At 44.6% G+C, this 27062-nt stretch overlaps 1 protein-coding gene across 4 annotated transcripts; it reads left to right on the top strand.

Moving 5' to 3' along the window:
* Positions 1-6025: 6025 nt before the first annotated feature.
* mybpha (myosin binding protein Ha) lies at positions 6026-23510 on the top strand. 4 transcript variants are annotated; one of them, XR_007383569.1, is made up of 14 exons: positions 6027-6264; positions 7082-7141; positions 7354-7410; positions 7538-7672; positions 9171-9338; positions 11764-11852; positions 11961-12156; positions 12673-12812; positions 15131-15290; positions 16548-16684; positions 18832-19018; positions 19578-19631; positions 21907-21946; positions 23161-23510. XR_007383569.1 is itself a non-coding variant. In XM_048984395.1 (13 exons), the coding sequence occupies exons 1-12, from the start codon at positions 6060-6062 to the stop codon at positions 19607-19609; spliced, it is 1566 nt and encodes a 521-aa protein (XP_048840352.1). In that variant the 5' UTR covers positions 6026-6059; the 3' UTR covers positions 19610-19631; positions 23156-23510. The 4 variants fall into 4 exon arrangements, 1 of the variants encoding a protein (XP_048840352.1); XR_007383568.1 differs by having other exon boundaries at positions 23156-23510; XM_048984395.1 differs by lacking the exon at positions 21907-21946 and having other exon boundaries at positions 6026-6264; positions 23156-23510.
* The last annotated feature ends 3552 nt before the right edge of the window (positions 23511-27062 follow it).

Below are 27062 nucleotides of genomic sequence, written 5' to 3'. Positions count from 1 at the left end.
CCAATCATTTTTTTAAATCCTTCGTCTTCCACCACTGACACTGGCCGCATGTCAGTTACCAACATACTCAGGATGGCGTCTGTTACTGTGGCTGCTTGTTGAGGAGTGTGTGGGGGATTTCTTTTTTGAATGAACTCACTCATGCTGAGTTGTCTCTTTCTGAAAAAAATAAATACATAACAGCATTTGAGTATGCAAAGTACAGCATTTTATGTAAATCAACATTTGATTTGTTTTTAACAATAATTGCAGATGGCAAGGTCCATCCATCCATCCATCCATTTTCCATACCGCTTATCCTACTGGGTCGCGGGGGGTCCGGAGCCTATCCCGGCAGCAATGGGCACGAGGCAGGGAACAACCCAGGATGGGGGGCAGCCCATCGCAGTGACCCCCCGCAACCCAGTAGGATAAGCGGTTAAGAAAATGGATGGATGGATGGATGGATGGTGTGTTCTTCACTTGTTCTGAGTGTGAAATGTATAGACTTTTTAAAATCCACGTACATCGTTAAGATAACATTCTCAAGCATTACTTTTCAATGTTTCCCACTTCATTTGTAGCTTTTTTGAGAGAAGCGGTTATGTCTTTAATCTTCAAAATAATTCACTGCTCTTCACTTGACTGCATAACACAGTAAAAAAAAAAAAAAAAACGCTCTTCTAAACGTGCAGATGCCCATAGCGCTCAGATCCAAATGATCGGCGTAGTCAGGTTGCCAGGGTGTGAATGAATGTGCTCTTATCAAACGGTCTTTGACGCTTTCAGATTGAAAGTATTCCACACTAGTGAAATTGGGGGGGGCACCAGGGGATTCCAAACATATTTTGGGTGGTGGGAGGTACAATCCAGTACCCTCCTTCTAACCTGCCCCTGAATGTGGTTTACTAGTTTTCCCCACAGTCCATGTTAAGGTGAACTGGTGTTACCAAATTGTTGGTAGGTGTGAATGTGTGTGTGTGAATGCTGTGTGTGCCAGCGCTGGATTGGCACCCTATCCTGGTTTGTTCCCTGCCTTGGGCCTGTAGCCTCCTGTATAAGCTCAGAACCCTTGTGGGCATAGAAAATAGATGGAGGAATGGGAGGATGGATGGTTGGATAACTGATTGTGATTTATCTGTTTTCTTATAAGCTATGGGTCATTTGTTATGAAGCTAACAGTATCTCCCAGGCTGTAGTACTCGAGTCTGGTCTCGGACTTGAATCTGGTCTCCAGGCGTTTTTTTTCCGTTGTCTTGGACTCGTTGGTACTGGAATCCAAGTATGCTCTAGATAAAATGAATTTTATCTACAAAAAAAAATCTGCACATGCACCAGACATTTATCGCTGCACACACACACGCACGCACGCACATGTAGTGTATATCCTTATGGGGCCCGCTCATTCACTTCTATGGGAAAGATGCTAACGCTAACTATGACAGCCTTAACCCCCACCCAGCCCTAACCATAATCATAAGTAACCAAGCAAAATACAAGAGTTTTTGCATTTTTAGTTTTTTCATAGCAGTCACTGATTTTTATAAAATAGAGTTTTCCCTTATGGGGACCAGGAAACCGGTACCCATAAGAGAAAAAAAAATGGATATTTATCACATTATGGGGACATTGTGCCCCCATAAGGATAGGTATACCCGCTCGCGCACACACACACACACACACATAAAAATTAGAAAAAGATACTACTGGGGTTAAGATTTGAGCCATGGCTACATCTCCTCCTTTGTAAATGTATAGATGTTTTAGCAGATTGTTGATTCTGCTAACCAGAATCTACTGTACTATCTAGTTTCTTTCCCAAGTCTCGCACCACAGACTGCACCAGACTTCCCCAATGCTTTTGATGTAGCTAATGTTAGGTTTATAATAGAATAATATAGATTTGCCTTAAGATTTCTTGCGTGAGAGTCTGAAAGCATGAGTGTCAGGGCAGATGTGTGAGAGTTGGCAACCCTGTGTACAGTATTATTTTATTTAAGATGCATTAGTGTATTTGGGGGGTGGCATGGTGGTGCAGTGGTTAGCACTGTTGCCTCACACCTCTGGGACCCGGGTTCGAGTTTCCGCCTGGGTTACACATGTATGGAGTTTGCATGTTCTCCCCATGTCGTCGTGGGGTTTCCTCCGGGTACTCCGCAAAAACATACTGAGGCTTTGTGTCATGCTCGACTTGCTAAATTGCCCGTAGGAGTGCATGTGAGAGTGAATGGTGTGTGAGTGTGCCCTGCGATGGGCTGGCCCCCCCATCCTGGGTTGTTCTCTGCCTCGTGCCCATTGCTTCCGGGATAGGGTCCGAGACCCCCCCCCCCGGCGATCCAGTAGGATAAGCGGTTTGGAAAATGGATGGATGGATGGATGGATGGATGGATTATCATATGCATCATCTCCATTTGCTGGTCTACAGGTTTACAATACAGTGCCTTGAAAAAGTATTCATACCCCTTGAACTTTTACACATTTTGTCACTTTACAACCACAAACTTAAATGTATTTTATTGGGATTTCATGTTGTAGACGAACACAGAGTAATGCATAATAGTGAAGTGGGGAAAAAATAATACATGGTTTTCAAATTTTTTTACAAACAAAAATCTGAAAAGTGTGCCGTGCATTTCTATTCAGCCAACCTGAGTTAATACTTAGAAGAACCACCTTTCGCTGCCAGTCTTTTGGGGTATATCGCTACCAGCTTTGCACATCTAGAGACTGAATTTTTTTGCCCATTCTTCTTTGCAAAGTAGCTCAAGCTAAGACTGGATGGAGAGTGTCTGTGAGCAGCAGACAAGTCTTGCCACAGATTCTCAATGGAATTTATATCTGGACTTTGATTGGGCCATTCTAACACATGAATATGTTTTGATCTAAACCATTCCATTGTAGCTCTGGCTGCATGTTTAGGGTCAGTGTCCTACTGGAAAGTGAACCTCCGTCCCAGTCTCAGGTCTTTCGCAGCCTCTAACAGGTTTTCTTCCAGGATTGCCCTGTATTTAACTCCGCCCATCTTCTCATCAACTCTGACCAGCTTCTCTGAAAGGTAATGGGAGCTCCAGAGATACCCTGAGACATACAACTGAATCGCTAGAACTCTATTGAGCAGATGTATGCAGCCTTCTCCTTGTCTTGGTACGGCATTGCAATCTGGTATTGACCACTCTTGAATGAGGATAGAGATCCACCTACTTCCAGATAAGCAGTTGATAGCATCATCCATACAGAGTAGAGCATACAGGTCAAAGATGGTATGAACATTCAGTGTACGAGTTGATGCACATTCTGATTTCCCTGTTTTTCCTCCTAGTGATGATTATAGCTTTATTGACTCCAATGGTCAGCAGCTCCTGCAGGTGGTGTTGGATGTCATCAGCAGATGCAATTCTATGTAATTTCTCTTGAAAGGGGAGTGAGTCACTGACTCTTATTTCATGTTCCTCTCCCAGCACTAGACTCCAGCTGACCTCTGTTACATGTCTCGGTCTTAACTTAATGGGGACAGTGTGTGGTGCAGTGGGCTAAGCCTGTGTGCCTGTAAGTAGCAGGTCACAGGTTCAAACCCAGCCACAGCATGTCTGTGGGTCCTTGAGCGAGGCCTGTAACCCCCAGCTCCCTGGGCGCCATTGCGGGTGGCAGCTCTTCACGGACAGCTTACTCTACATGGAGCAAGCTGAGGGAGGCGTAAAGACAATTTCCTCACAGAGGGATCAATAAAGTATCAATTATTAACGTCTACCACTGCATGTACACCCAGCAGATTTACATATAAGTATCCTCGGTAAATTTAGCCATGAAGAGTCTACAGATAGCTTTTCATTCCTCACCAGTGTCATAGCGAATTTAGAATTTATTTTATAGCTAAAAAATTAAAGTAAAAAAAATTCTAATATTCACTTGCTCCTGCTTCAGTTGAAAAAGTTAATTTCTATAAATATTTAGGAATCTAGAATGATTAAAAGCTGATGTAAAGTGTTCATATTTATAATCTTTTATTGAAACTTTTATTTTTTTAATGCAAGAACAGGACTCACCATATTATGTTTTCAATACAGGATGATTCTGTTAGTATATGGGATGGATGCCAGCACTAATCCTGATATTTCTCAAAAGACTTAATTGCACGATTGTACTTCAATATTCTTTTTGCACATAAAAAAACCGAACAATAAATAAACATCCTTGTTATATTTTATACAGAGGACCATCAAGATCAGTATTCCATCCATCCATCCATCCATTTTCCATACCACTTATCCTACTGGGTCACGGGGGGTCCGGAGCCTATCCCGGAAGCAATGGGCATGAGGCAGGGAACCCACCCAGGATGGGGGGCCAGCCCATCGCAGGGCACACTCACACACCATTCACTCACACATGCACACCTACGGGCAATTTAGTAACCTCAGCATGTTTTTGGACTGTGGGGGGAAACCAGAGTACCCGGAGGAAACCCCACGACGACATGAGAAGAACATGCAAACTCCACACACATGTGACCCAGGTGGAGACTCGAACCCAGGTCCCAGAGGTGCGAGGCAACAGTGCTAACCACTGCACCACCATGCCACCCCTAAGATTAGTATTTACAAATCAAATTGTTTTAAAACAGAACTCCTTCATCTATTACTTTCAGTAAGCCTATATCAATGCCTTGTTCACAAGCCAGCAAGCAATACTGGTTAACAAATTAGATTAATTGGCTTGATGCTAAACTCTCCTTCTGACGTGTGTGCTGTAAAAAATGGTGCCATCTTTCGGATGGGATGTAATACAGAGGTCCTGACTCTCTGAGGTCATAAAAGGCCACAGTGGGCAATTTTAGCCAGGATGTTTAGCCAGGACCTTTTTTGAAAGATGTCCAGATCTTCACCCATATAAAGTTTCTCTAAAGTTTGAAAAAGATCCATCAAATCTTTGCTATAACTATGCAACTCTGCTTCAGATTTCTGGGTGATCTGTCTCAAAATTTAATTATTTCCAGTTACAAAATTTAGAAAAATATCCGTTAAACACCATCTTAAGGAGAATGCGTCTGCAGCGGCAGTGGCGGACCGACCTGACAACCCTATGTATCGTCCCATCGGGGAGCTCTAGGTATTGAAACTGGACGGATCCGCGTATGTATTTCACCAGCTGTTCAGCAGAGGGCGACAATAGCCCTGCACCTGAACGAGTGAGGATGGAGGGGGAATCAGGAAAGGTGTATGTACATTTCAGCATTAATCGCCAACCTGCCCTGCACGAGTGCAATTAAATATTAACAACAGAAGATGCAACTGTACAACTGCAGTATGTACCCATTTTTTCAGAAATTATTTTTAAATCCGATATGGCATTTATAATACGTGCTCTACAACAGTTTAAATCTTACAGTCTTTATTTGTTTTAATAAAATTTGGGTTTAAAATTGAAACACACCGAAGAAAGTGGGACAAACCCTGAAGACTAAATATAGCAGATTACTATAGACGGGACGGTTCGGGTCGGGTCTGGGTTCACAAAGGGTTCTATGTCCCCGTAGTAAACCAGCCCTTCCAAACGCGTCTCCACACACTTCTCCACACAGCGAACCTCGCACCACGCAGCATCCCAGTTAGGGAGCAGCGCGCCACTGGCACTGCGATGCGCAATAAATTCCACCGCTAACAGGCTACGCTGCTTGCTTAAAATACACAAACAAAACAGAAAATAGGGACACGGTTAACACATAGCAACCCTCCCCTGGGGTCGGAGCTTTCATCCTAGCTAATATTTTGCAGAACCACACAAATCACTTCATTACAATACATTCAGTGCACGCATGACTTTACTGATCAAACCATGCATGTAGTGCACCGCTCTGTTAGCACGTTAATACAGGTACGATGAGGATCTCATTAAGGGGGACGTGGTGCAAACGCCAGAATTCGCTTCAGAAAGTCCGGAAACGTTAGGAAAGGACAAGCGAAAGCTGCTATTTATAAACCTCGCAGGGGAGGAGTCGCCGTAAACTCGGCCAGTATAAATTTCAGGGCTCCCTGGGGATCCTGATCCATAGGTCTGGCATTCCCTTCGGTTCCTAAAGCACCATGCCGGCCAAACCAGCCCCCATCAAGAAAGCCCCCTTGAAGAAGGCAGCCCCCAAGGCTGAGGCGAAGCCCAGCGAGCCCGCCCCGGCCCCCGAGCCGCCTGCCCCTGCTCCCCCCGCCGAGGCGCCCCCGGCTGAACCGGCAACCGCACCGGTGGAGGCAGCGCCGGCAGCCGAGGAAGCGGCACCGGCCGCGCCTGCAGAAGGTAACCGCGAACTCTGCAAGGATAACCGCTCTCGGCGTAAACATGCTTAATAACTTATTATTATTATTATTATTATTATTATTATTATTATTGGCGATGGTGATGGCGTTGTTAAAAACTTAACACAGGTTCATGGTAAATTTCTTATGTATAATATTTAGACAGTAAAAGATTCCTAATGCACTTTTACAGATATTCGGGTTGGTTTTGCGTTGCATTTATAATGAACAGTCATTGTGAAATTATACAAAGTAAATGCTACATAACTCGCAATACAAATACAAAAATCAAAGTGATGGCAAAATTTACTTGCTTGGCAGTGATTTCCATTTTTGACAAATGGTTTTGAAAAGGTAAACCCTGCTGGCCTGTGCAGTTTTAATGGGAGGCACTGACTATTTTGTGGATTTTGTTCTACAAAAATATGCGATTTTTTTCTTTTACTGTATCCAGCAAAACGCATCTCAATCCACATTTACAGGGAAAACTGTTCCAGCTGTAAAACTTGTATTGAATTCAGAAGATGCTTTCTATGTTTTTATAGACAGTCATATATAGCATTACACACAGTCCAGGAGGCTAATTAGTCCATAAAATATTTTCATATACTTATATATTCGCTTGAGAGTCACAGTTGAATCTCCTGACATTTGCCAGGTATAACTTTCATCTTGTGAGATGTCACGCTCAACGTCCCGCTGTAATAGGATCCCGATGTCTCTTAATCGTCAGTTGCTGTATTATATTGACATTCTGAGTATCGTGTCTAACATGCGTGCGCTTCTCCGCTAACCGAACGTGTGACATTTAAAACCAGCTGCAGCTGCTGACGATGCGTCCGCCGCCGCTCCTGCCGCTTCCGAGGCGCCTGCAGAGGGTAAAGCGCTTTTTTCTTATGGGACGTGGGGCTTTGCCGAATACTAATATATATTCATTAGGAAATGAAGCTCCAATAATTTCTCCTGTAACATTTTTCCTCCCTTCTGTATTAGTAGGGGATCTTTAATTGGATAGCGGTAATGTAACTACATTCCTCGTGTTTATCAAGTCTGACGCTAATTTAAATGCACATTTACCCATTAACTGCAGCTCCTGTAGCACCTCCAGCAGAACAACCCAAACCACCGACCCCTCCTCCTCCGGCAGGTAAGGCAGGATTAAAAAAATCACGTTCTTGTTTGACAGCATGCGACGATTAACTATGAAAAGGTATAACTGCTTTGGTTCTTGGCCTTACTGCTGTATGCCGCCTGCCTTGTGTTGGTTAACGCAGTTCCCACAAGCGAACCGCTGAACTTGACCGTGGATGATGTGAATGACACGTCCGTCACTATCAAATGGAAGACACCAGAGAATCTCGGGGATTCTGGCCTGGACGGGTACACCGTGGAATACTGTAAAGACCAGAGTAAGTACCTTGCCGTAATACCGCGTTTTTAGCTATAATCAAAAGAAAATCAGAAAACTTTGGATCCTCAGCTCCTGTTTACAACCTACACAGGCTGCTCCCATGAAACTCCATTTTCCCAGAGTTACTTATCCAGTGTAGGATGAGGGGAAGCGTAAGTGGGAAGCAGTTTTTTGGGCACAGGATAGGATGCCGTGTCTGTAAGCAGAAGGTCACCAGCTCAGATCCTAAGACTGGCAGATTGATGTCACCATTGGCCGCTTCAGTAAGGCCCTTAGCCTCTAGCTGCTGCTTCCTCAAATACACATCGCTTTGGAAAAAATGTCAGCGAAATTAATCAAATGTAAATGGAAGATGGAAGCACACGCGTGTTCACAGGAAGGACAATTTAGAGATGGAGATCCGCCAAAAAAATCCTGTCTTGGGAATGTGCGAGGAACCTAATCTCCCATAATGCTACATTCTCCCATAATGCATAAAAAAACAAGTCACTCAGGGTTTTGATTGACTGAGCAACGCCTCTGGTTGGGTGAAGGGCTCGATTCAGGCATAGGCAAACGAATCAGCCGCCAGTCGGTACAAGGGGACCCAGACAAAGACAATTAAACTGCGTATGTGCTGGCAGAAAAAACCAGTATGTTGATGGGAGGGGCCCGGAAATTTTGCCTGCCTAGTGTTCAGTGAGGGCTTAATCCGCCCCCGCTGGGTGTGTCATGAGCAGTTGATTCTTGATGTTTCTTTTAGGAGGGGCAGATCTCATTACATGAGAAGCCCATCTTTCAAAGATCGCTGGTATTAATGCTAATTAATAACCCTGATCTAATTAGGCCTAGGAGAGATTTTTTGGATGTGTGATTATCGGCATTTTTTTTTTCTTTTTTTCCAATCGGGCATGTTTGGTGCCTGTTTAATGACATTATTTTATGTTTAAATGCTAAATGGACTGCATTTATATAGCGCTTTTCTACTCTTACGCGCACTCAAAGCGCTTTACATTTCATGCCTCACATTCACCCATCCACACACACATTCACACACCGGTGGCGGAGGTTGCCATGCAAGGTGCCAACCTGCTCACTGGGAGCAATTTGGGGTTCAGTGTCTTGCTCAAGGACACTTTGATGGGGTCAGGAGGAACCAGGGCTCGAACCTGCAACCCTTTGGTTGCCGACCATAGCACTACCTCCTGCGCCACCATTTTCCATTATATTCCTCATTTATTGCTTTACATGTAAAATTGGTCTGGAACATATTTCATTTAACATTAAGGGGATCCAGTTACAGGACTGTTGTAGAATTTATAGAACTGGCTGCTGTTGGATTGTGCAAGTGCAGTTGGACTCAAGTCAAGTTAAAAGTCCTTCTCTTGGGAGGCTTAAGTGCTACATTGTAAGACTGACTGGCATCAGTGCCAGGGTCAGACGGTCGGACTGGCATCGCGCACATATCATGTCTAACAGGTCCCACTGAGTTTTCACTCCTCTGTGTTTCCTGGCAGCTACTGACTGGGTGGTGGCCAACCCTGAGCTGGTGGTCACCAACCGCTACGTCATGAAGGATCTGACCACCGGGGATGTGCTGCACATCCGCGTCAAGGCGGTCAACGCGGGAGGTCCCAGTGCTCCTGCTACCCTGGCTGAGCCCATCCGGGTGCGTGAGGTGGTCGGTGAGTAGCCCATGCCTGTCAGTCATCACCGTGGTTACGTCTGTGAAGCAGATAAAGTTATACTTTATTTTTTAGTTGGGCACTAGGAGGACAGAAACCCTTCATCAGGTTGTATATTTTTGAAATGTTAGTATATAAAGTAACGCTCCTGTGCCAGGGGGCGGCAGAGTCTCTTTAAACTGATACCAGGTTGCCAGCAAGCCAGGTCAAATTTAGGAGTCGGAGGTGGATGGTGCTCTGCCAGTGGTGCCCGCCTCGATGGGCTTCGCAGCTGCCTGTGTAAATTTTGCACTTTGCGCTGACATGGGCTATCATCGGAGGCGAATTATGAACACTAATGTCTGGGAAGTGTGTCACGGATCGAGCCGCGGGTCAAGCTGTTCCCTCACACCTCCGACGGCCGGGGGACCCGAGCCATACTTCACACGGGCTATTGAGCTCATGTGTTAAACCCCGTGCTGTGCGTCTGTCCAAAGGCGTAGAAATTGGTGTCTCTAAAATGAAGTGTGAATGCGAGTTGAGTGTGTGTAGGCGATGATTAACTGGCCCTGATGGCAATTTCTTAGAAAAATATTGGGTTTTGAAAAGGTAAACCCCACACCCCACTGCAGACCTGTGCAGATGCGGTGTACCCCAGTCCTGTGCCCAACAGCACCTGAGATAGCCTTTAGCTCCCCCCCCCAACTTGACTCTGACCAGCATACTTGATTAGAAGATGGCTGGATGGAATCATGTTCTTTCAGGGCATAGGCAGTGTAGACGCTGCCCATTGTTCTGAGGTGCCTGAGGTGAACTGCACGTTTAATCAGGCTGCATTACAAGCAGTGATGCGGCCAGTACACTGAATTCGCTAATTATTTACTTTCACTTAATTTTCTCCTGGGCTTTTGAAGCTGAACCCACTTTTCTCCTAGACATGTTTCAGGATTTTCACCTCTAAATTCGCCCTTTCTTTGAAGTGATCTTACCTTTGTTAACATAACAGAGTAGAGGATCTTCATTAGGATGTGGTGCTGACTGGATTCATATTTTTTTAGGATTTTCAGATCTGTGTCTGGAACAGGAATTTTTTTTTGCACCATAGATGAGTCACACATGTCATTGTAAATGACAGAGAGAGAGAGAGAGAGAATTCCTCTGAATAATGAAAGTACAATTTGTCGAAGAAAGGATCTTTATTTACTTAATTTATCTGAATTAGTGCTATTGGACTTGTGCCCGGGAATTGGGTGTTAGGCCACATTTACTGCTTAAAGTAACATTTAGACCAGAATCCCAAATGGGTTTTCTTTGACACATTGCATGTTAAGAGATGCCCATGAAAGCCGTTGATGTCAGGCACATCATGGAAAGTCGCCACGGCGATAACTGCAACCGGAGCCTCCTGAGTCAAAGAGGATGGACTCACCCGCGAATTGCTGGAACATAGCTGGGAGGCGCAGCCATTAACGTGGATTAGGGGTGCAGGGGGTGCGTGATACTTGAAGTCCCTGTGGTGGAATGTGGAGTGGGGGGAGAGGGGGGGGGGCGAAGCACTGATACCACAAGCAGACTGATAGAAGCAAGTGTGGCGGGCGAGAGGGAGGCATTCCGACGACATGGGCTTGGTGGGGGGCTCAGAGAATATCTTTGGCAGCTTTGTTTAGACCCAACTGTTCAGCTTCTTTGCATCCTGCTGCTTCTCCATAACCATCCTCGGAATGAGGACAGAGTGACACTGGCCTCGCTGGTACAGCACGATGGGGCATTTCTCAGTGTCAGCTGGACCTTTCCCTGCTCTCCGCTATTCAGGGCATGTTTCACACTCCAACCAGGCTTTGAGTGTTCAGCCAACAAAAGGAGGTTCGCAAAGCTTTTTGTCCCATTTCTGATTCTTGGGGGGGGGTCTCCTCTTTTTGATCGTCGCCATCACAGTTATTCCACCCCCCCAACTCTGGTTGGAGTCAGACTGAAAGATGCGCCGTACACCTAAATCTTTTTGTACCGGGACAGCATTAAAAAAAGCATTTGAGTGGCTGGTTTAATTTTAGCTCCTTGACATGTGTTCCACGGAGACTGCAGCATGAAGTCCTGTCCATTTAGGGATGTCAGGAACCTGTCATTCTTAGCATGTGGCCTCCTACTTTCTGCACACTTGCGACATAAAGTGTATGGTAGCTTGGTCTCCCCATATGCAATAATAGAGTAATAATAATAATAATAATAAAATTTGTGGTTTATATGAATGGGATAATAAGGTACAGAAAAACGTGCTTGAAACATTTATTGTGCAAATGATACGTTGCACAGTGTTCTGCACTGTTGCCTAATGCTTCTCCCTGCTGGGGTTTCCATTGAAATAGTGAGATTCCCTGGCAGTGTGTATGTTGCAGGCCTCCCGGTGCATTTCCCACGTGCTGAGCTCTCTTCTTCCTGCCATTCGCAGATCGCCCGAAGATCCGACTGCCCCGCTTCTTGAGATCCAGGTTTGTCAAGAAAGTTGGCGAGCAGGTCAACCTCGTCATCCCCTTCCACGTAAGTCGCGCTGAGAGGACCGGGTCCTCGTCGCCGTTAGCAGACCGACCACAGCTCTACTTGATTCTGTGCGAAGTGGCCAAAGCAATGCTTTGTCCATTTTTGCAGGGTAAGCCCAAACCCACTGTAACCTGGACCAAGGATGGCCAACCTCTCGATCCAAAGAAGGTCAGCGTGCGCAGCACCGACAAGGATAGCATCCTGTTCGTGCGCAAGGCCGAGAGGGATGACTCCGGCAAGTACGAAATGTGCGTTAAGGTCGAGAGTTTTGAGGACAAGGTCACGATCGTCATTCAGATTGTCGGTGAGTGCTGCTCGAGATCCGCTGTGTTTTCTGCACCTGTGGCGTGTCCTTACATTTCCATAACCATCCATAAATGTTGCTATGGTGATCTGTGTTGAACTACACTGTAATTATTCAAGGGCTGACCTGCTATTCAGAAGACTCGCCGTGTTAATTCCGAGATAGCACAAGTTATTGTGCAGCCCAGCATAAAGTGGCCCTTGAAATCAGCTTAGGTCATATTCAGATGTACACATTTTAAAGCTGTGCAATGCATTCATTGTTGACTTGTAAATATTAAATAATAGACTCTATGTTAGAGCAGCTTACTGCGCACCTTCATGCTTGCCATTTTGGGCTCCGGATCTTTCCGTCCTTGCTTGGGCCCTGCCTGAAAAAAATTTACCAAGCAATATCCATGCCTTTCTTTATGACTGAGGACTGTAAATTACCATTGTCAGTGTCTCGACTATCGAAGGTGAAGGTCAGTAGATGGGTGGTATTACCATTGTGTGGCCTCTCCGTGGTCTGCTGCAGAGCTCCCCGGACCTCCTACCGGTGTCAAACTTGTGGACAGCTGGGGTTTCAATGCTGCCTTGGAATGGACTGCACCCAAGGACAAGGGAAATACCGAAATCACCGGGTATACTGTCCAAAAGGCTGACAAAAAGACCGGGGTAAGCTAGCTCCATGCTCATTTCAGGGTTCATTTCCATTTCCTTCTCTACAGCTGTTCAGCTTTTTTTCTTTGTGGGCCACCCAGGGCTGCGTCTGCTGTTGGAGAAACATCCAACAAGCCAATTTTAACAGAAAAAACAAGTCAATGGATAGTACCAGATACTGGGACTCGACCTGAATCCTGAAGAAACCTCCCACAGGAGCTCATTTAAAAACAAATTATTTATTTCTGAATCAGAATTCTTGTCATTGCACGATTATACATACAACTGAAAAAAATAGTTTGGATCATTATGGAAACAATAAATAATAAATGACAATAAACAGTTAACAATCAATGAATAACAAAAGAACCAGGATTTCTTGCTTAGATGGATTAATTGTGAGATTTATGACGGTCTGGGCTATATGTAAGTGAACGAAGATAAAGGCCATTTTTAATGGTGTACTTTACATCCGGCTAGTTATCCAGCTAACCAGCTAATCGTGATACAGGCCCCAGGATTTATAGGAATAAATAAGGTGACAGTGTACAGATATAAAGTGTCAAGTGGACAACAGGTCAGCAGGTCAGTGTGGGTGAAACTCGGCATCCTTAGTTCATTGCCAAACTTCTCTACTGAAAAGTGCACTTGTCTTATCTTCTGGCCTGGGAAGTTCTTTTGAAAAGGAGTGTAATGTGATCAGAAGCACACTGGAAGAGATGTGCAAAACTGACAGTAACGTAAAACCATTTGTGTCACCAGGGTGTTTATTATTAACTTTGTGCAAAGACGTCAAGGAGCTTGAGTGCAGGAACGCTGACTCACCAAAGCATGTGGGTCTGCGGCCTTTTTGTCCCACGACTCCTTCCGTGCAGAGAGGGGATGGTGCAGACAGGATGGGCCACAGATTCTGTCCCGTTCGGGTCTGCTGTGATCGGAGCGCCGCTTCAGCACGTAAAGCAGCATTGTGGATTTTCAGGGTAGTGAATGATTATTTCCCCCCAGGGCACTGACAGAGGTTTGGCATGGCAGGGTGGGACAGTTAGGATTGGATGGTTGTGAACACTTCTTGGTGATAAATGGTGTGTGTGGGAGGGGGGAGGGTGTGCTGTCACATGGTGATCTGAGGCCTAAATTAGCCCCTTGCCAAGTCTGTGTAAGTCTAAACCTGGTATAGGACGGGTAGATGCAGGGGAGGGTCATGGAATCACTGCTCTATATGGCCAGCAGGACTCCTCTCTGTTCTTGTAAGGGTGTCCGAGGCGGGTAACAGACGCCGGGGCTGGACAGTCCTCCTCATTGGACGCTGGGGGGTGAAATGGAGAAACGGCTTGCAGAATATTACCCAGAGACTGTCTAAAAAATGAGCACATGGCTGGATAGCACCAGCGGAGTGTTAGCACGACTGTGGATTAGCCCGCACGCACAGACACACAGTTTTTAGTGTTGCACCAGGACTTCTGCAGACTTTGCATGATGATTAGGATTGCCAACCTTCCCTTATAATTCTGGATGATCCTGTATTGGAACATGCTGTGTCTTGTATTAAACAAGATGATAGTGGAAACCCTAACAGCAGCCTGGTCCCTTGCACACACTCCTCTGTCTGTTGCACTATACCCCAGCACACAGGACTGGCCAGTTTTCCACTTCTTCCTTATCCACTCCATTGTAGCACTCAATATTTACGTTATGTTTGCATTCCACTATATATTGACACTGAATTGTATTTATGTGTTTTTTTGTCATAATTGTACTCGTATTTATTGTCTTTTTGAAGCATCTTAATTTTTATTTCTGTTTTGTGTTTCATTTGTGTGTATCATTGGCCAGAAGGACATGCGGAGTAAGATTTCCGATGCGTATTGTAACTGATTGACCGCGTACTGTACATATGGCAGTGAACTCTGGAATCTAGAACCTTGAAATGAAACATCATGCTTCTGTATATATAAGTGTAGCACTCTGCTTACCACTCTGCCTAGTTACAATTAGGTTTCAGTACTGGTTTGGCTCAGGGTACAAGAACACCATCAAAGCACGATCCTAGTGCGCTCTCGTTATAAATCCCATTCCTGTTCATTGTAAATGAACATCTCTGGTTATCCCTTCTAGTCTTAGCTAATGCTGATCAGTCTGAAGCTTACGTCGCACCTCGATGATCATGTAATTATCTGGACTACTTGGCAAAGTCACCTCCCCATGTATTTTCGCATTTCTGAGAAGCTTCTCCTACCATAAACCCTGCTTAATGTGAGTTTGGTCGTCCCACTGTGCCTTGGCTTTCCTTGTCTTTCCTGAACATACATTGGGCCATTTTTATTCCGTTACAGGAGTGGTTCACCGTTCTGGAGCACTACCACAGACTGAACGCGACCATCTCTGACCTCGTCATGGGAAATTCGTACTCCTTCCGGGTCTTCTCAGAGAACAAGGTCGGCCGGAGCGAGCAGGCCGCCGTGACGAAGACGTTCGCCACCATCCAGAAAACAGGTGCGTTCCTCTGTGACCTCCCCCCGTGGCGGCTGGTGGCCAGAGATCCTGCACGGAGCTGTGGAAAAGCCAAATGTTTTGGTTTGGGAAAAGGAAACACTAGTGGTGATAGCTCACCCAACCCCCCAGCTATGACGGAGCTGTCGAGGAAGCAAGCAAACATGTATAAAGATTCCTATTCCTTCATTTCTGAGTAATTCACATGCAGCTGCTTTGACAGGTATTTTTACAGGTATTTTGACATGACTTTCATTTGATGGTAAAATATCCATTCATTTTCTGTACCCGCTTGTCCAGTTCAGGGTCGTGGGGGGGGGGGGGGGGTCCAGAGCCTATCCCGGAGGCTACGGGTGCAAAGCAGGGTATAACCCAGGATGGGGTGCCAACCCATAGCAGGGCTCACTCACACACACTCACACACCAGTCACTCGCACATGCACACCTACGAGCGGTTTGGTAAATCCAGTTAACTTCAGCATGCTTTTGGACTGTGAGGGAAAACCGGAGTACCCGGAGGAAACCTCACGACGACATGAGGAGAACATGCAAACTCCACATACATGGAGCCATAGCGGACACTCAAAGGTGTGAGGTAGCAGTGCTAACCGTTGCATGTTAATATATACAGCCATGGATAAAATTAAGAGACCACAGCACAATTTTTTGTTTCACTAAATTCTCAATGTATGGGTTTGTGTCTGAGAATAATGTTTTTTTTTTTTTTGCAAACTCCAGTCTGGTTCTTACCTGCTTCTCATTAATGAAGGGCTTCTTCCTTGCTTTGTAGGACTTCAATCCTGCTTCTAGGAGCCTGGTACAAGCAGTCCTAACACTGCACTTCAAGCCTGCACTTAATGTTTTGCATTTCTTTTGAAGACCACTTCCACGTCATCTTATGATTTTGAAGACCATGACCAGACTATGATTCATGAGAAACTCTCGGATTAGTTAACGGTCACATCTCTGCCGTTAGACAGTCACTTCCGCCCTTTACCTGGCTGCTTTCTGATCATTCCCATTGTCTCCTGCTTCACCTTATTCTTCTGTTCTGCTGTCTCAGAAATTTTGAACCTGGAAGCATCCTGCTGCTCAGAAGAACCATGATTAAAGCAGGATTTAAAAATGCAGATTTGTTTAAAAACATAGAGTGGTCTCTTCTTTTTTTCCACGGCCATATGTACCTACAAAAGCAGTTGCTGCACTCCTTCACTTCAGACTGCTGTCAGGTCTCCATCATGAACCTCTTGTGACCCACAGGTATCGTCTACAAGCCTCCAGAGTACCAGGAGCTCAACTTCACCGAAGCGCCCAAGTTCACCACAGCCCTGAGCAACAGAGCAGCCACCGTGGGCTATACCACTAAGCTGCTGTGCTCCGTGCGGGGATACCCCAAGGTAAATGTCCCTTCCATGGTTACCCAGCAACCACTGCTTCATTATCACTGTTTCTTGTCATTGCCCCGATTGAATAACAGTTTACAGACTGTTTTTAAGATGAGCACTGTGTCAATCAAAGTATTTTCATTGTTGTCTCAGCTATATTATTGTCACATGGCTTTGGAGCAATATAGTGCAATTTTTATGCCACAGCTGCAGGAGAGGGGTGCAGTGCAATACAGGACAGACAGCAGTGCAATACAGGACTGAGCAGGACAGGACAGACAGCAGTGCAATACAGGACTGAGCAGGACAGGACAGACAGCAGTGCAATACAGGACTGAGCAGGACAGGACAGACAGCAGTGCAATACAGGACAGACAGCAGTGCAGTACAGGACTGAGCAGGACAGGACAGACAGCAGTGCAATACAGGACAGACAGCAGTGCAGTACAGGACTGAGCAGGACAGGACAGACAGCAATGCAGTACAGGACTGAGCAGGACAGGACAGACAGCAATGCAGTACAGGACAGACAGACGTAAGACACAATAATATACAGTTTAACTTATGAATCGGTGGGAAATATTGTGCAAATGTGGAGCATTACAGTGTGTAGTTTGTTTTTAAATATTGAAATGAAAAGGATGAATTTACATAGATGTAGCGATTACTTTCTTTGCAGTGTGGTGATAGGGTGATGTTCTCTGCCAGATGGATGGTGTGTGTGTGTGTTTTAAAGGACCAGGGGAGGTATTATGGCTGTAGTTAGTCAGTAAGGGAAAACACCTGTTTTTATTTCTGCAGACTTTGTAGCTATTTAGGCTCCCCTGCAGGATCGCACAAGATCACCATTTGGCCCGTGCCAAGGAATGCTGAGGGTGGCTTATCTGGGCAGCTGAGCGCCATGAACGAGAAAGCTCAGTGGAAAAATACGAGCAGAGACAAATACCTCCTGCTCCTTGCTACCTCAGCCCGTGGTGTCTGGCCCCAGGACCTCGGGTTCGAGATACACGCAGTCAGCCTTAATGCCATGCTACTGGCTCCCTACAGCACTCATCTCACAAGGGTCTATTAACATTGTACTCCTTGTATCTGTTGAGGAACTTAGCATTTGTTTTGTAGTTTTTTTAAAATTGCTATAAGATTCTGCATATAGCAAAATGCATAGTTTGGAAGACAGAGAGGGCATGTCTTTAAAGTACATCAAAAGCCATCAGTTGTATTTGTGATGGAGGTTCCACAGCCAGAGGTTGATGTGACCAGGCTGGCCCACTATGTATGTTCATCATGCATATAGATTATACAGTCCAACATGATGCCAATGATGGTCTGTAATTCCAGAAAAGTGTGCTATTCTACAGCAGGGTAGTGACAGAGTAGCCGTCAATCCAGTTAACAATCTAATGCCACTTTTCCACTGTCACCAAGAGCCAAGCTGTACCCGCTCTGTCATGGTCAATTGTGATATCTTCAGCTGGCAGAGGAAGGGAAATCCACTGAGGGCAACCCCCCCCCCACACACACACACACACCCACCCCAGTTGTCAAAATGGGATTTTCAAACCTCTGCCAGTAGGTCATAGGCTAACACGTTTCATGTCGTGTACCCAATAGCACATTGAAGTGTGATCCCATGTGTCTTACACCACAAAAATAAATTGCCAACTCAGAAATGGGGCGACCAGGTACATTTGGGTCTCTTGCGTCCACCAAGGTTGCCCAACTCTCGCTTCCAAGTCCTGTTGTTCCGGGCAAGTGCCCATGCCGACCGGCCTCTCAGAGTCAGCTGCTTGGGAATAACCTTGCAGAGATGTAGATATAAATGTACGTGTCCAGTGAAGAGAACCGCATCCCAGGCCGAAACCTGATATAGACCCTGTCACAGAGAACAGGCAGAGATAGCAAGAAATATCTTGTTTATCTCCTGAAGCAAAGCGTCTGTCAGGATCTGCCTCGTGGGGGTTCTTCTTGCCCCGTGTAACTCCAGCAGCTCATCAGCGAGGGGCACTGGGCTGCTGTAATAGCACCATTGTTGTGATTCGGCCAAAGCAGCCACATCTCAAGTGTCTTTGATACTCTTGTCAGTGTACGTGCGACTCTCATGGGGACTTAAGTCTGCTGCAGCCTGTGGGTGATGTAGCCACCCTGTCGTTTCCTTCTAGCCCAAAATCGAATGGATGAAGAATCAGATGATCATCGGCGACGACCCCAAGTTCCGGCAAATCAACAACCAGGGAGTGTGCTCCTTGGAGATCCGCAAGCCCTGCAGCTTCGATGGTGGGGTCTATACCTGCCGGGCCAAGAATGCCCATGGGGAAGCTTCAGTGGCCTGCAAGCTGGAGGTCAAGCGTAAGTCAGTGGGTTGGGGGTGAGGGGCATGCTAATGTAATCAACACCCGAATGTGTTGGAGTGGGGAGCCACGCGGTGGCCGGCAAACTCAAAGTCAAGTGAGTGGAGGAGAGCAGCAGAGGAACGGAGGAAGGATTGTTAGGATGTGTTCAAAATAGACGTCTGGCAGGTGGTCATGCAAGTGTGGGAGGTGATGAGATCATGACCTGTCACCCATCCAGTAAATTATATCCGCTTGAAAATGTTTGGTTTTTAAGCTCTTATATTCATAATAGTTTTTCATCCAGGATTTTGAAATATTATCCAGTATTTGAAAACGCAGCCCATGACAGTGTTTTTTAATCAGTCACTTTCGCCTTTAGAGACTTTATTCCCTGTGATTTCTGCGGATAAGTTCTGGATTTTTGTGATGCTAACTGAATCCGCAGGTGGATGGATGAATGGATGGAAGAACGGGCTGGATGGATGGAGTGCTGCCATATATGGACTCTTTCCAAAAATGATGTCATTGGAGAAAGTCCGATCTGTTTAATTCCTAAACTGACTTTCTCCCAACAGAGGTCATGCTTCCAGATGCCGAGAAGAAATAGAGACACAACCTGATGTAGGCAGGTGAGTGGAACTGGATCCGATACCCTAGTATGAGGAATGAAACGGTCATTAACGGAATTTTGAGGGACATCAACCGGCATCAGTATTTAGTTCGGCATTTCTTCTGATTATGGGTTTGCAAATTCATCGTGCCACCACAAACTAGCTGTGACCATGTATTCTTTATGCCTTTAATCATACCAGATTACATTACGGAGGTTGCCCTCATGTTTGTAATGCAGTAACCAACCCGACTTGCTGATTTAACCTGTGTGCATCTTGAAATGCCTACTCAACACATAACTCTCAGCATAACAGGTTCTCAACATTACAGTGATGCTGTAGCAATATGATAGCAGCAATATGATGTCACAGGAACAGCATTGGGGGGGGGGGGGGGGGTTCCTTTATCATTGGTACGGCAGGTACAAGCTTGTAATAGTGCTTGAGCTTTAACCCCCATTGGTTGAGTGTTAATTGGGGTGTGGCTTATGGATAACTCCTCCCCCAGTACATTCTAGAAATGCGTCACCAAACATGGCCGCCATCTCCTCAAAGTAAAGATACAAATGGCAAAACAAACTGGTTATATTTCACAGACACGTTTCATCAGTTCTTTTCTGTGGAACTTGTGGCACAAAACCTCCTTGCCGTCTAAGATAAGAAGGAAGTATATTAATCTCTGTGGGGGAAATTTCTTTGTACAGAAAGAAATACAAAGGATTAGAGTAAATATGTAACGGAAAGCCAGTAATAAAACAAATGAATTAAAGAAAAGTGTGCAAAACAATGTATGGTCAATATACCGCGAAGTGGCTGTTGTGTAAACATCAGCTGTTTGGGAATCAGATGTCAGTCTGACGTGGTTCCTGACGGATCCTGTGGGAACCGCTTTAGTGACATGGAGCCCCTGAGTGTTCGGAGCCCCACCTTCTATGCTCTAAGGCGTATATGTGCTTTTCCTGTTTGAGTCTCGACACGCCAGGACAGCTGAGTATATCAGAAGAGTGGTGTGTGCAGGGGGCTTTTAAACTCGGGGGACGAAGGCTCTTACACGGAAAGGCAGTCGGCTAAAAATGACCCCCCCCCCCCCCTCCGCCCATCCCCCACCAAGTGGCCCATAGGATCTGTGCCGCTTCTTCACATTTCCCTGACTCAACAGCTGGGCCCCCCCCCCCCCCCCCCCGGTTTGCCCCAGTGAAAATCGCAGAGTTCTTTTTCTTCCTGGCTCAGAAGGCAGTGCAGTTTCGCAGCTCCCATCATGCATTTGGAGAGTTTGCCTCTGAAACACTCAGTTTGCCTCTTAAATACATGGAAATATGTGGAGACTCTCACAAACAACAAATACCTTTGGTAGTGTCTATTGTAATTTGCTTTGCTCAGATACTGAACATGTTTCCCTGTAGTGGCTGGAACAGTGACCTGCTTAACCCAAGAGGAATGTATTTCCAGTTAAAGATCGCTTTTATTTGAATGAGATAATTGAGAATTAAGTATAATGATAATGTTTACTTAATGCATGTGGCATTAACGTTTTGACCTTGGGCACTGGATTCTGGGAGCAGACGCCATAATTTTGCATTTTTCTCACACACACGCACACACACATACACACACCACACGCATATACACAGACGCACACACACATACACACACCACACGCACTCACAGACCTGTACCCAACTATGACAACTTGAACCCCTAACCAACCTTAACGAGAAGTAAGCAAACAAAATACAAGTCTTTTGGAATTAACAGTTTTTTGACTTTTATAAAACTGCAAAAATGGATCCTCACAACGTCAAAATAACAGGTGTTTATCAAAACAAAAAAATGGGTGTCTGTGTGTGTGTGTGTGTGTGTGTGTGTAGATCATATATATGATACTGTACTTGATGTCATCCTACGATAAGTTAGATAAGTTAACGGTCATCTCTCCCATTAGAATGCCGCTTCCGCCCTTTACCTGGCTGCTTTCTGATCACTTCTGGCATCTTCTGCTTCATCTTATTCTTCTGTTCTGGTGTCTGAAAAATGTTGAACCTGGAAGCATCCTGCTGCTCAGTGTAGCCTTCTGGCAGCAGAACAATGGTTAATATGAGTGGTCACTTAATTTCTTTACACAGCTGTAATACAAAACCAGGTGTGTATTAATGTACTTACACAGTAATTATACTTCAGAGGTGATATAGTTCACTAAGTTTTTAGTATTTGTAAGTCAAAGCATTTGTGGTGATATTATGCAGTAGCAATATCTGTCCATCCTCTGATGAAGTTCTTAAAACCTGTATTACAGTTTCAAATTAGGACCAGCAGGAGCAGAGCTGTTGAAAAGGGTGAGTAAGTCCTTGTCAGGTCACTTAACTAGCACTCGATGAATGAATTCTTTGGTAATTTGTCGGTATGATGGCCATGATACTGGGGTTCTTGCTGTGACAGGAGATTGGTCGTGGCTGGATGGTCTGACCAGCGCTTGATATAAAACCTGCGCAACAAAAATCATATCGATGCATGAACAGGATTTCCCAAGGCTCTTATTTAAAATAGTGAAGGCTGTAGTTGCTGAATGTGTTAAAAAACCTTTCCTATGAGCAAGAGTGTAGACTATGTATACAGACGCTCCTCTACTTACGAATGAGATACGTTCCGAACGGCCGTCCGTAACTTGAAATGTTCGTAAGTCGTTACTCAACATCATTTTAAGGCCAGAAGTCGTACCAGGCGGAATTGGCACGCGGAAAAAAAAATTATGCTGCGGACAGGAAATGGGAGCCCAGCGAACACAATTTGGACAGTCCTTTTCTTCGTATGTCTGAAAGTTCGTAAGTTGAAAGTTTGTAAATAGAGGAGCGTCTGTATATATATATTAGTTTGATGAAAATACTATAGATCAGGGTTCATCAAATCTGGACTTCGATTCCAAATCCAGGCCATGTTTTCAGTTCTCCCGGGAAGTTAGTTTAATCATTTCTGATTCCGATTGGCCACAGAGGCTTCTCACCGCCCAGGTAAAGGAAGGCTGGCAAATCAGCAGGGATCAGACCTTGAGGACAGTGATTTGAATAGCCCTGCTATAGACGGAATATGCCTATTGTCCAGTGTCTACTAACAGCGTTTGACATCTAATTGTCCAATGAAAAGAGATTTTATGACGTGACCTATTAAACTAGTATTAATACTTCTACTACTTAACATTTGTAGTCTTGATGGCCTTTGTGTGCATTACTTTTTGTCGCTGCTTTTAACATCTTGACACTGATAACCTGACAGCTAACATCATTGTTAATTATATACAAAAAGAGATTAGTTTGTATCTTGTTGACACTGACATATTGGCCTCAGTAACAATAATGAATTTTTGTTTATCATCGGACAGCAATAATATATATCTCTTTATGCTACGGTTACTCTGTGTCTGTATAGGGTATAAACATCATCTCTTCCCTTTGTAGAGATTTATCATGAATGAAATCGCACTGTTGTGTTTAGAAAATATGCCAAGCAATTACTTGGGACACTTACTCAACTCTGACTTTATCTTCTAGGGCAGTTGTGAAGGTGGATGAAGGTGGATGAAGATGGGATGAAACACTGTGATAATCTTGGGAGAGGGGGAGTGCTTGAGGAGTGTCATGTTCAATGGGGTCTCCGAAGGTTCAAATGACACCTCATCGCAGATCGCATTTGGGTGAAAAATACATCAGTTTTGTACAATAAATGTTAGAATGTAACAATATACCGAATTGCACAAAATGCTTCCTGACTGTGTCCTGTACCGAAAAACTCTGAACAAGCCTGTAACCAAATAAAAGAGCAAATCAGCATATACTGCATAATAATAACTGTATGGAAGCTCCTTGATATTTATTAATTAAAATGTATATTTTGATTCTCTGACAAGTTTTTAAAATGTTATCAGTGCTGTATATCAGTGTACTTTTATTGCAAGTTTCGAGTTTTTTGTCATGTGTTCCAAGAAATATTTTATGCCACTGTTACAAGGGAGGGGACAGCTGCATGGGGGACAGTAGGGCAGACAGCAGTGCAGTACAGGACAGACCAGTGCAATACAGGACAGACCAGTGCAATACGGGACGGACAGCAGTGCGGTACAGGACAGACAGCAGTGCAATACAGGACAGACAGCAGTGCAGTACAAGACCGACAGCAGTGCGGTACAGGACAGACAGCAGTGCAATACAGGACAGACAGCAGTGCAATACAGGACAGACAGCAGTGCAATATAGGACAGACAGCAGTGCAATACAGGACAGACAGCAGTGCAGTACAAGACCGACAGCAGTGCGGTACAGGACAGACAGCAGTGCAATACAGGACAGACAGCAGTGCAATACAGGACAGACAGCAGTACAGTACAAGACCGACAGCAGTGCAGTACAGGACTGAGCAGTGCAATACAGGACAGGAGAGACAACAGGACAGACAGCATTTTGATTAAGGACAGACAGCATTTTGATTAAGGACAGACTGCAGTGCAGTAAGGGAACAGGACAGGCAGCGGTGCAGTGCAATAAATGACAAGACATACAAGTCGAAACTGTACATCAATAAAAATATGTGCATTGGAAATAAGGATGCAAAATAGACAACGGAATAGTAAAATATATATTTCAGTTTCACATGATACATCAGTTATCCATGAACACACACACGGGGGGGATTCATCTGCCAGGGTGATGAGTGACTGACCACCATGGAAGGGATTGAATTAGCATTTGTTGGGAAGCTGGTCAATGTGGTAAGTCAGCAGCCTGTCCCGCTTCATCACAGCCCAGGATATCACCCCTACTATGCAAATTCACTCAGACCACCTGATTTGGGGGGGGGGGGGGGGGCATACAGGCTATGAATGGGGGTAATTTTACTATTAATTTAACTTTTACTATAATTATACTGTCCTTAATCTGTTTCAATACCTGGTTCACGTGTACATTGTAAATCAGGCGCCTCAAACTTAAGTTACCTGGGGGGCCACTAGCTATCTGGTGTTCCCTCAAGTGGGGGGCGGGGGGGGGGGGGGCGTGTGAGAAATCACACAATAAAAAGTGTCCCATATTTTTCAATTTGATATTTTAAATTCATTTATAAAACACAGCCTCTGATCAATTGAAGGAGGAATGCAATAATACAAAGTGGAGATGGAATGGTTCGAAAACATAATATAATTATAGTGACAGAATGTATCATTGTTATCAGTATTGTCGTGGTATTAAAACATGTTGAAAATGTAAAAAAGTACCGATACAGAAACTACAATCATTACAGCAAGTTCTATATTGAAAACCACAAATACTTTTAGCGACACTATGCACTTCATGTTTGCAGAAATATTAAAATAACAAAGCCAATACCTATTTAAACATTTGAAAATCATATCATCTCATATTCACTGAATTTCAGACAAATACAAATAATGTGATCACATCGTACTTACGCTAGAAAATCCATACGGAAGAAGAAAACTGGTCTAAACTGTTCCGTTTCAAGAAAATATAAACACAAACCTTCACGGAATTCCTTCTTAGCAAATGGGCATTTAAAGTGCCATCTCCACTACTGTAATGTTTGTACAGGAGTCTCAGTTTACATTATTAACAAAGTATTATCAAGTTAGACAGCCAAGCCAAGATATTTTCCCCCGTTCCTAAGTTCCAGCATCATGCATTGAACTAAAAGTTAACTTACTATGGTATTTTTTATGAAGTAGTAGGTGTTGGTGACGAAAATTAAAATCCAAAATACAACAATACCAGACTTACTTCTCTAAGAAGACTGCAAAATGTCCAGAGCCTCGTCTCTGCCGTCCGCCGCGTGTTTGCTGATACAAACCCTTGTTGTATGCCCACCTGTTCGAATTGTGTCTGGGAGACTGTTGCCTTTGCTTGATGGTGGACAAATTTTTCAAAGCGTGGAAACCAACCATGATTTTTTTGATAATTAACTATTGACTATTTGAAAGGGTAATACTAATCGGCAGGAATTTTACAATGAAGCCGGTAATCATTTCATCACTCTTACAAAGTAAAGATTAATTATTATGCGTACTGTGTTTTTGTGTACCTGTTTTATGTCATCTTCCATTGACAAAGACCAGTTGCAATCCTCAACAGAAGTACAGAGGACAGTAGAAATGCCCAGATGTAATTCTTGCCCTGCCTCACATATCAAGGGTACATTGATTACATCCTTGCCAAACGAGACCAATCCGGTGATTCATCGAGCCTTTAATTTGCTCTTGGGAGGCAAGATAGCAAGAGCAAAAGTATGATCTTTGCGTTCTTGGTATTGAGAAATACCCACTGTCTCGTGGGCTGGATGTGGCCTGTGGGCCCATAGTGTGAGACTCCAGCTGTGAAGGGTGTCTGCAGAAATCCTCAAGTGAAATTTAAGACTTCAAGACCTTTATAATACCACTAAAAACCAAATTTTAGACCAAAATGCAGGTGCAAATTTTAGACCAAAATGCATTACCAAAATCAGTTTAAGTCCAGTTCAAATGACGTACATTTAGCCCAGACTACCTTTAATCTGACAAGTTTTCTGGCTAAGCAAGAAATCCTGCCTCATGATACTGGCCCCCGCTTGGAGCAGGATAGGGTCACAGGCTAAATTACTATGACAAGATGTACGTTTACAAGTGAGCTACCTTTTGTAGTACAAAGCAGTCCTCAGGTTACAAACAAGATCTGTTCCCAAGTCTGTCTTTAAGTCGAATTTGAACAAGTATATATGGTTCTTATTTAGTATCAGTCAAACATGTCTTAGGGTGTAGTATGTACTATATATTTCTATGTATATATCCATCCATCCATTTTCCAAACCGCTTATCCTACTGGGTCGCGGGGGGGTCCGGAGCCTAACCCGGAAGCAATGGGCACGAGGCAGGAAACAACCCAGGATGGGGGGCCAGCCCATCTCAGGGCACACTCACACACCATTCACTCACACATGCACACCTACAGGCAATTTAGCAAGTCCAATCAGCCTCAGCATGTTTTTGGACTGTGGGGGGAAACCGGAGTACCCGGAGGAAACCCCACGACAACCTGGGGAGAACATGCAAACTCCATACACATGTAACCCAGGCGGAAACTCGAACCCGGGTCCCAGAGTTGTGAGGCAACAGTGCTACCCACTGCACCACCATGCCACCCCCCAAATACACTAATGCATCTTAAATAAAATAATACTGTACACAGGGTTGCCAACTTTCACGCATCTGCCCTGACACTCATGCTTTCAGACTCTCACGCAAGAAATCTTAAGGCAAATCTATATTATTCTATTATAAACCTAACATTAGCTACATCAAAAGCATTGAGGTAGTTTGCAAACTATACTATTTATAAGGTGACAAAACTGTTACATACATGTAAATGCACATGCATGTGTGTGGAGACTTAATAATAATAATAATAATAATAATAATAA

The sequence above is a fragment of the Brienomyrus brachyistius genome, chromosome 18 (genome assembly GCF_023856365.1).
Source record: "Brienomyrus brachyistius isolate T26 chromosome 18, BBRACH_0.4, whole genome shotgun sequence".
In the NCBI taxonomy this organism is placed as follows: Eukaryota; Metazoa; Chordata; class Actinopteri; order Osteoglossiformes; family Mormyridae; genus Brienomyrus; species Brienomyrus brachyistius.
This window is presented reverse-complemented; position numbering and strand designations above follow the sequence as displayed.

What these genes read in the sequence shown, in the direction of transcription:
- mybpha (XM_048984395.1), top strand. Translation starts at nt 6,060, where the DNA reads ATGCCGGCCAAACCAGCCCCCATCAAGAAAGCCCCCTTGAAGAAGGCA. An exon ending in CCGGGTGCGTGAGGTGGTCG is followed by an intron (nt 9,339 to 11,763) that starts GTGAGTAGCCCA and finishes TGCCATTCGCAG; the next exon opens with ATCGCCCGAAGATCCGACTG. An exon ending in AGGCTGACAAAAAGACCGGG is followed by an intron (nt 12,813 to 15,130) that starts GTAAGCTAGCTC and finishes ATTCCGTTACAG; the next exon opens with GAGTGGTTCACCGTTCTGGA.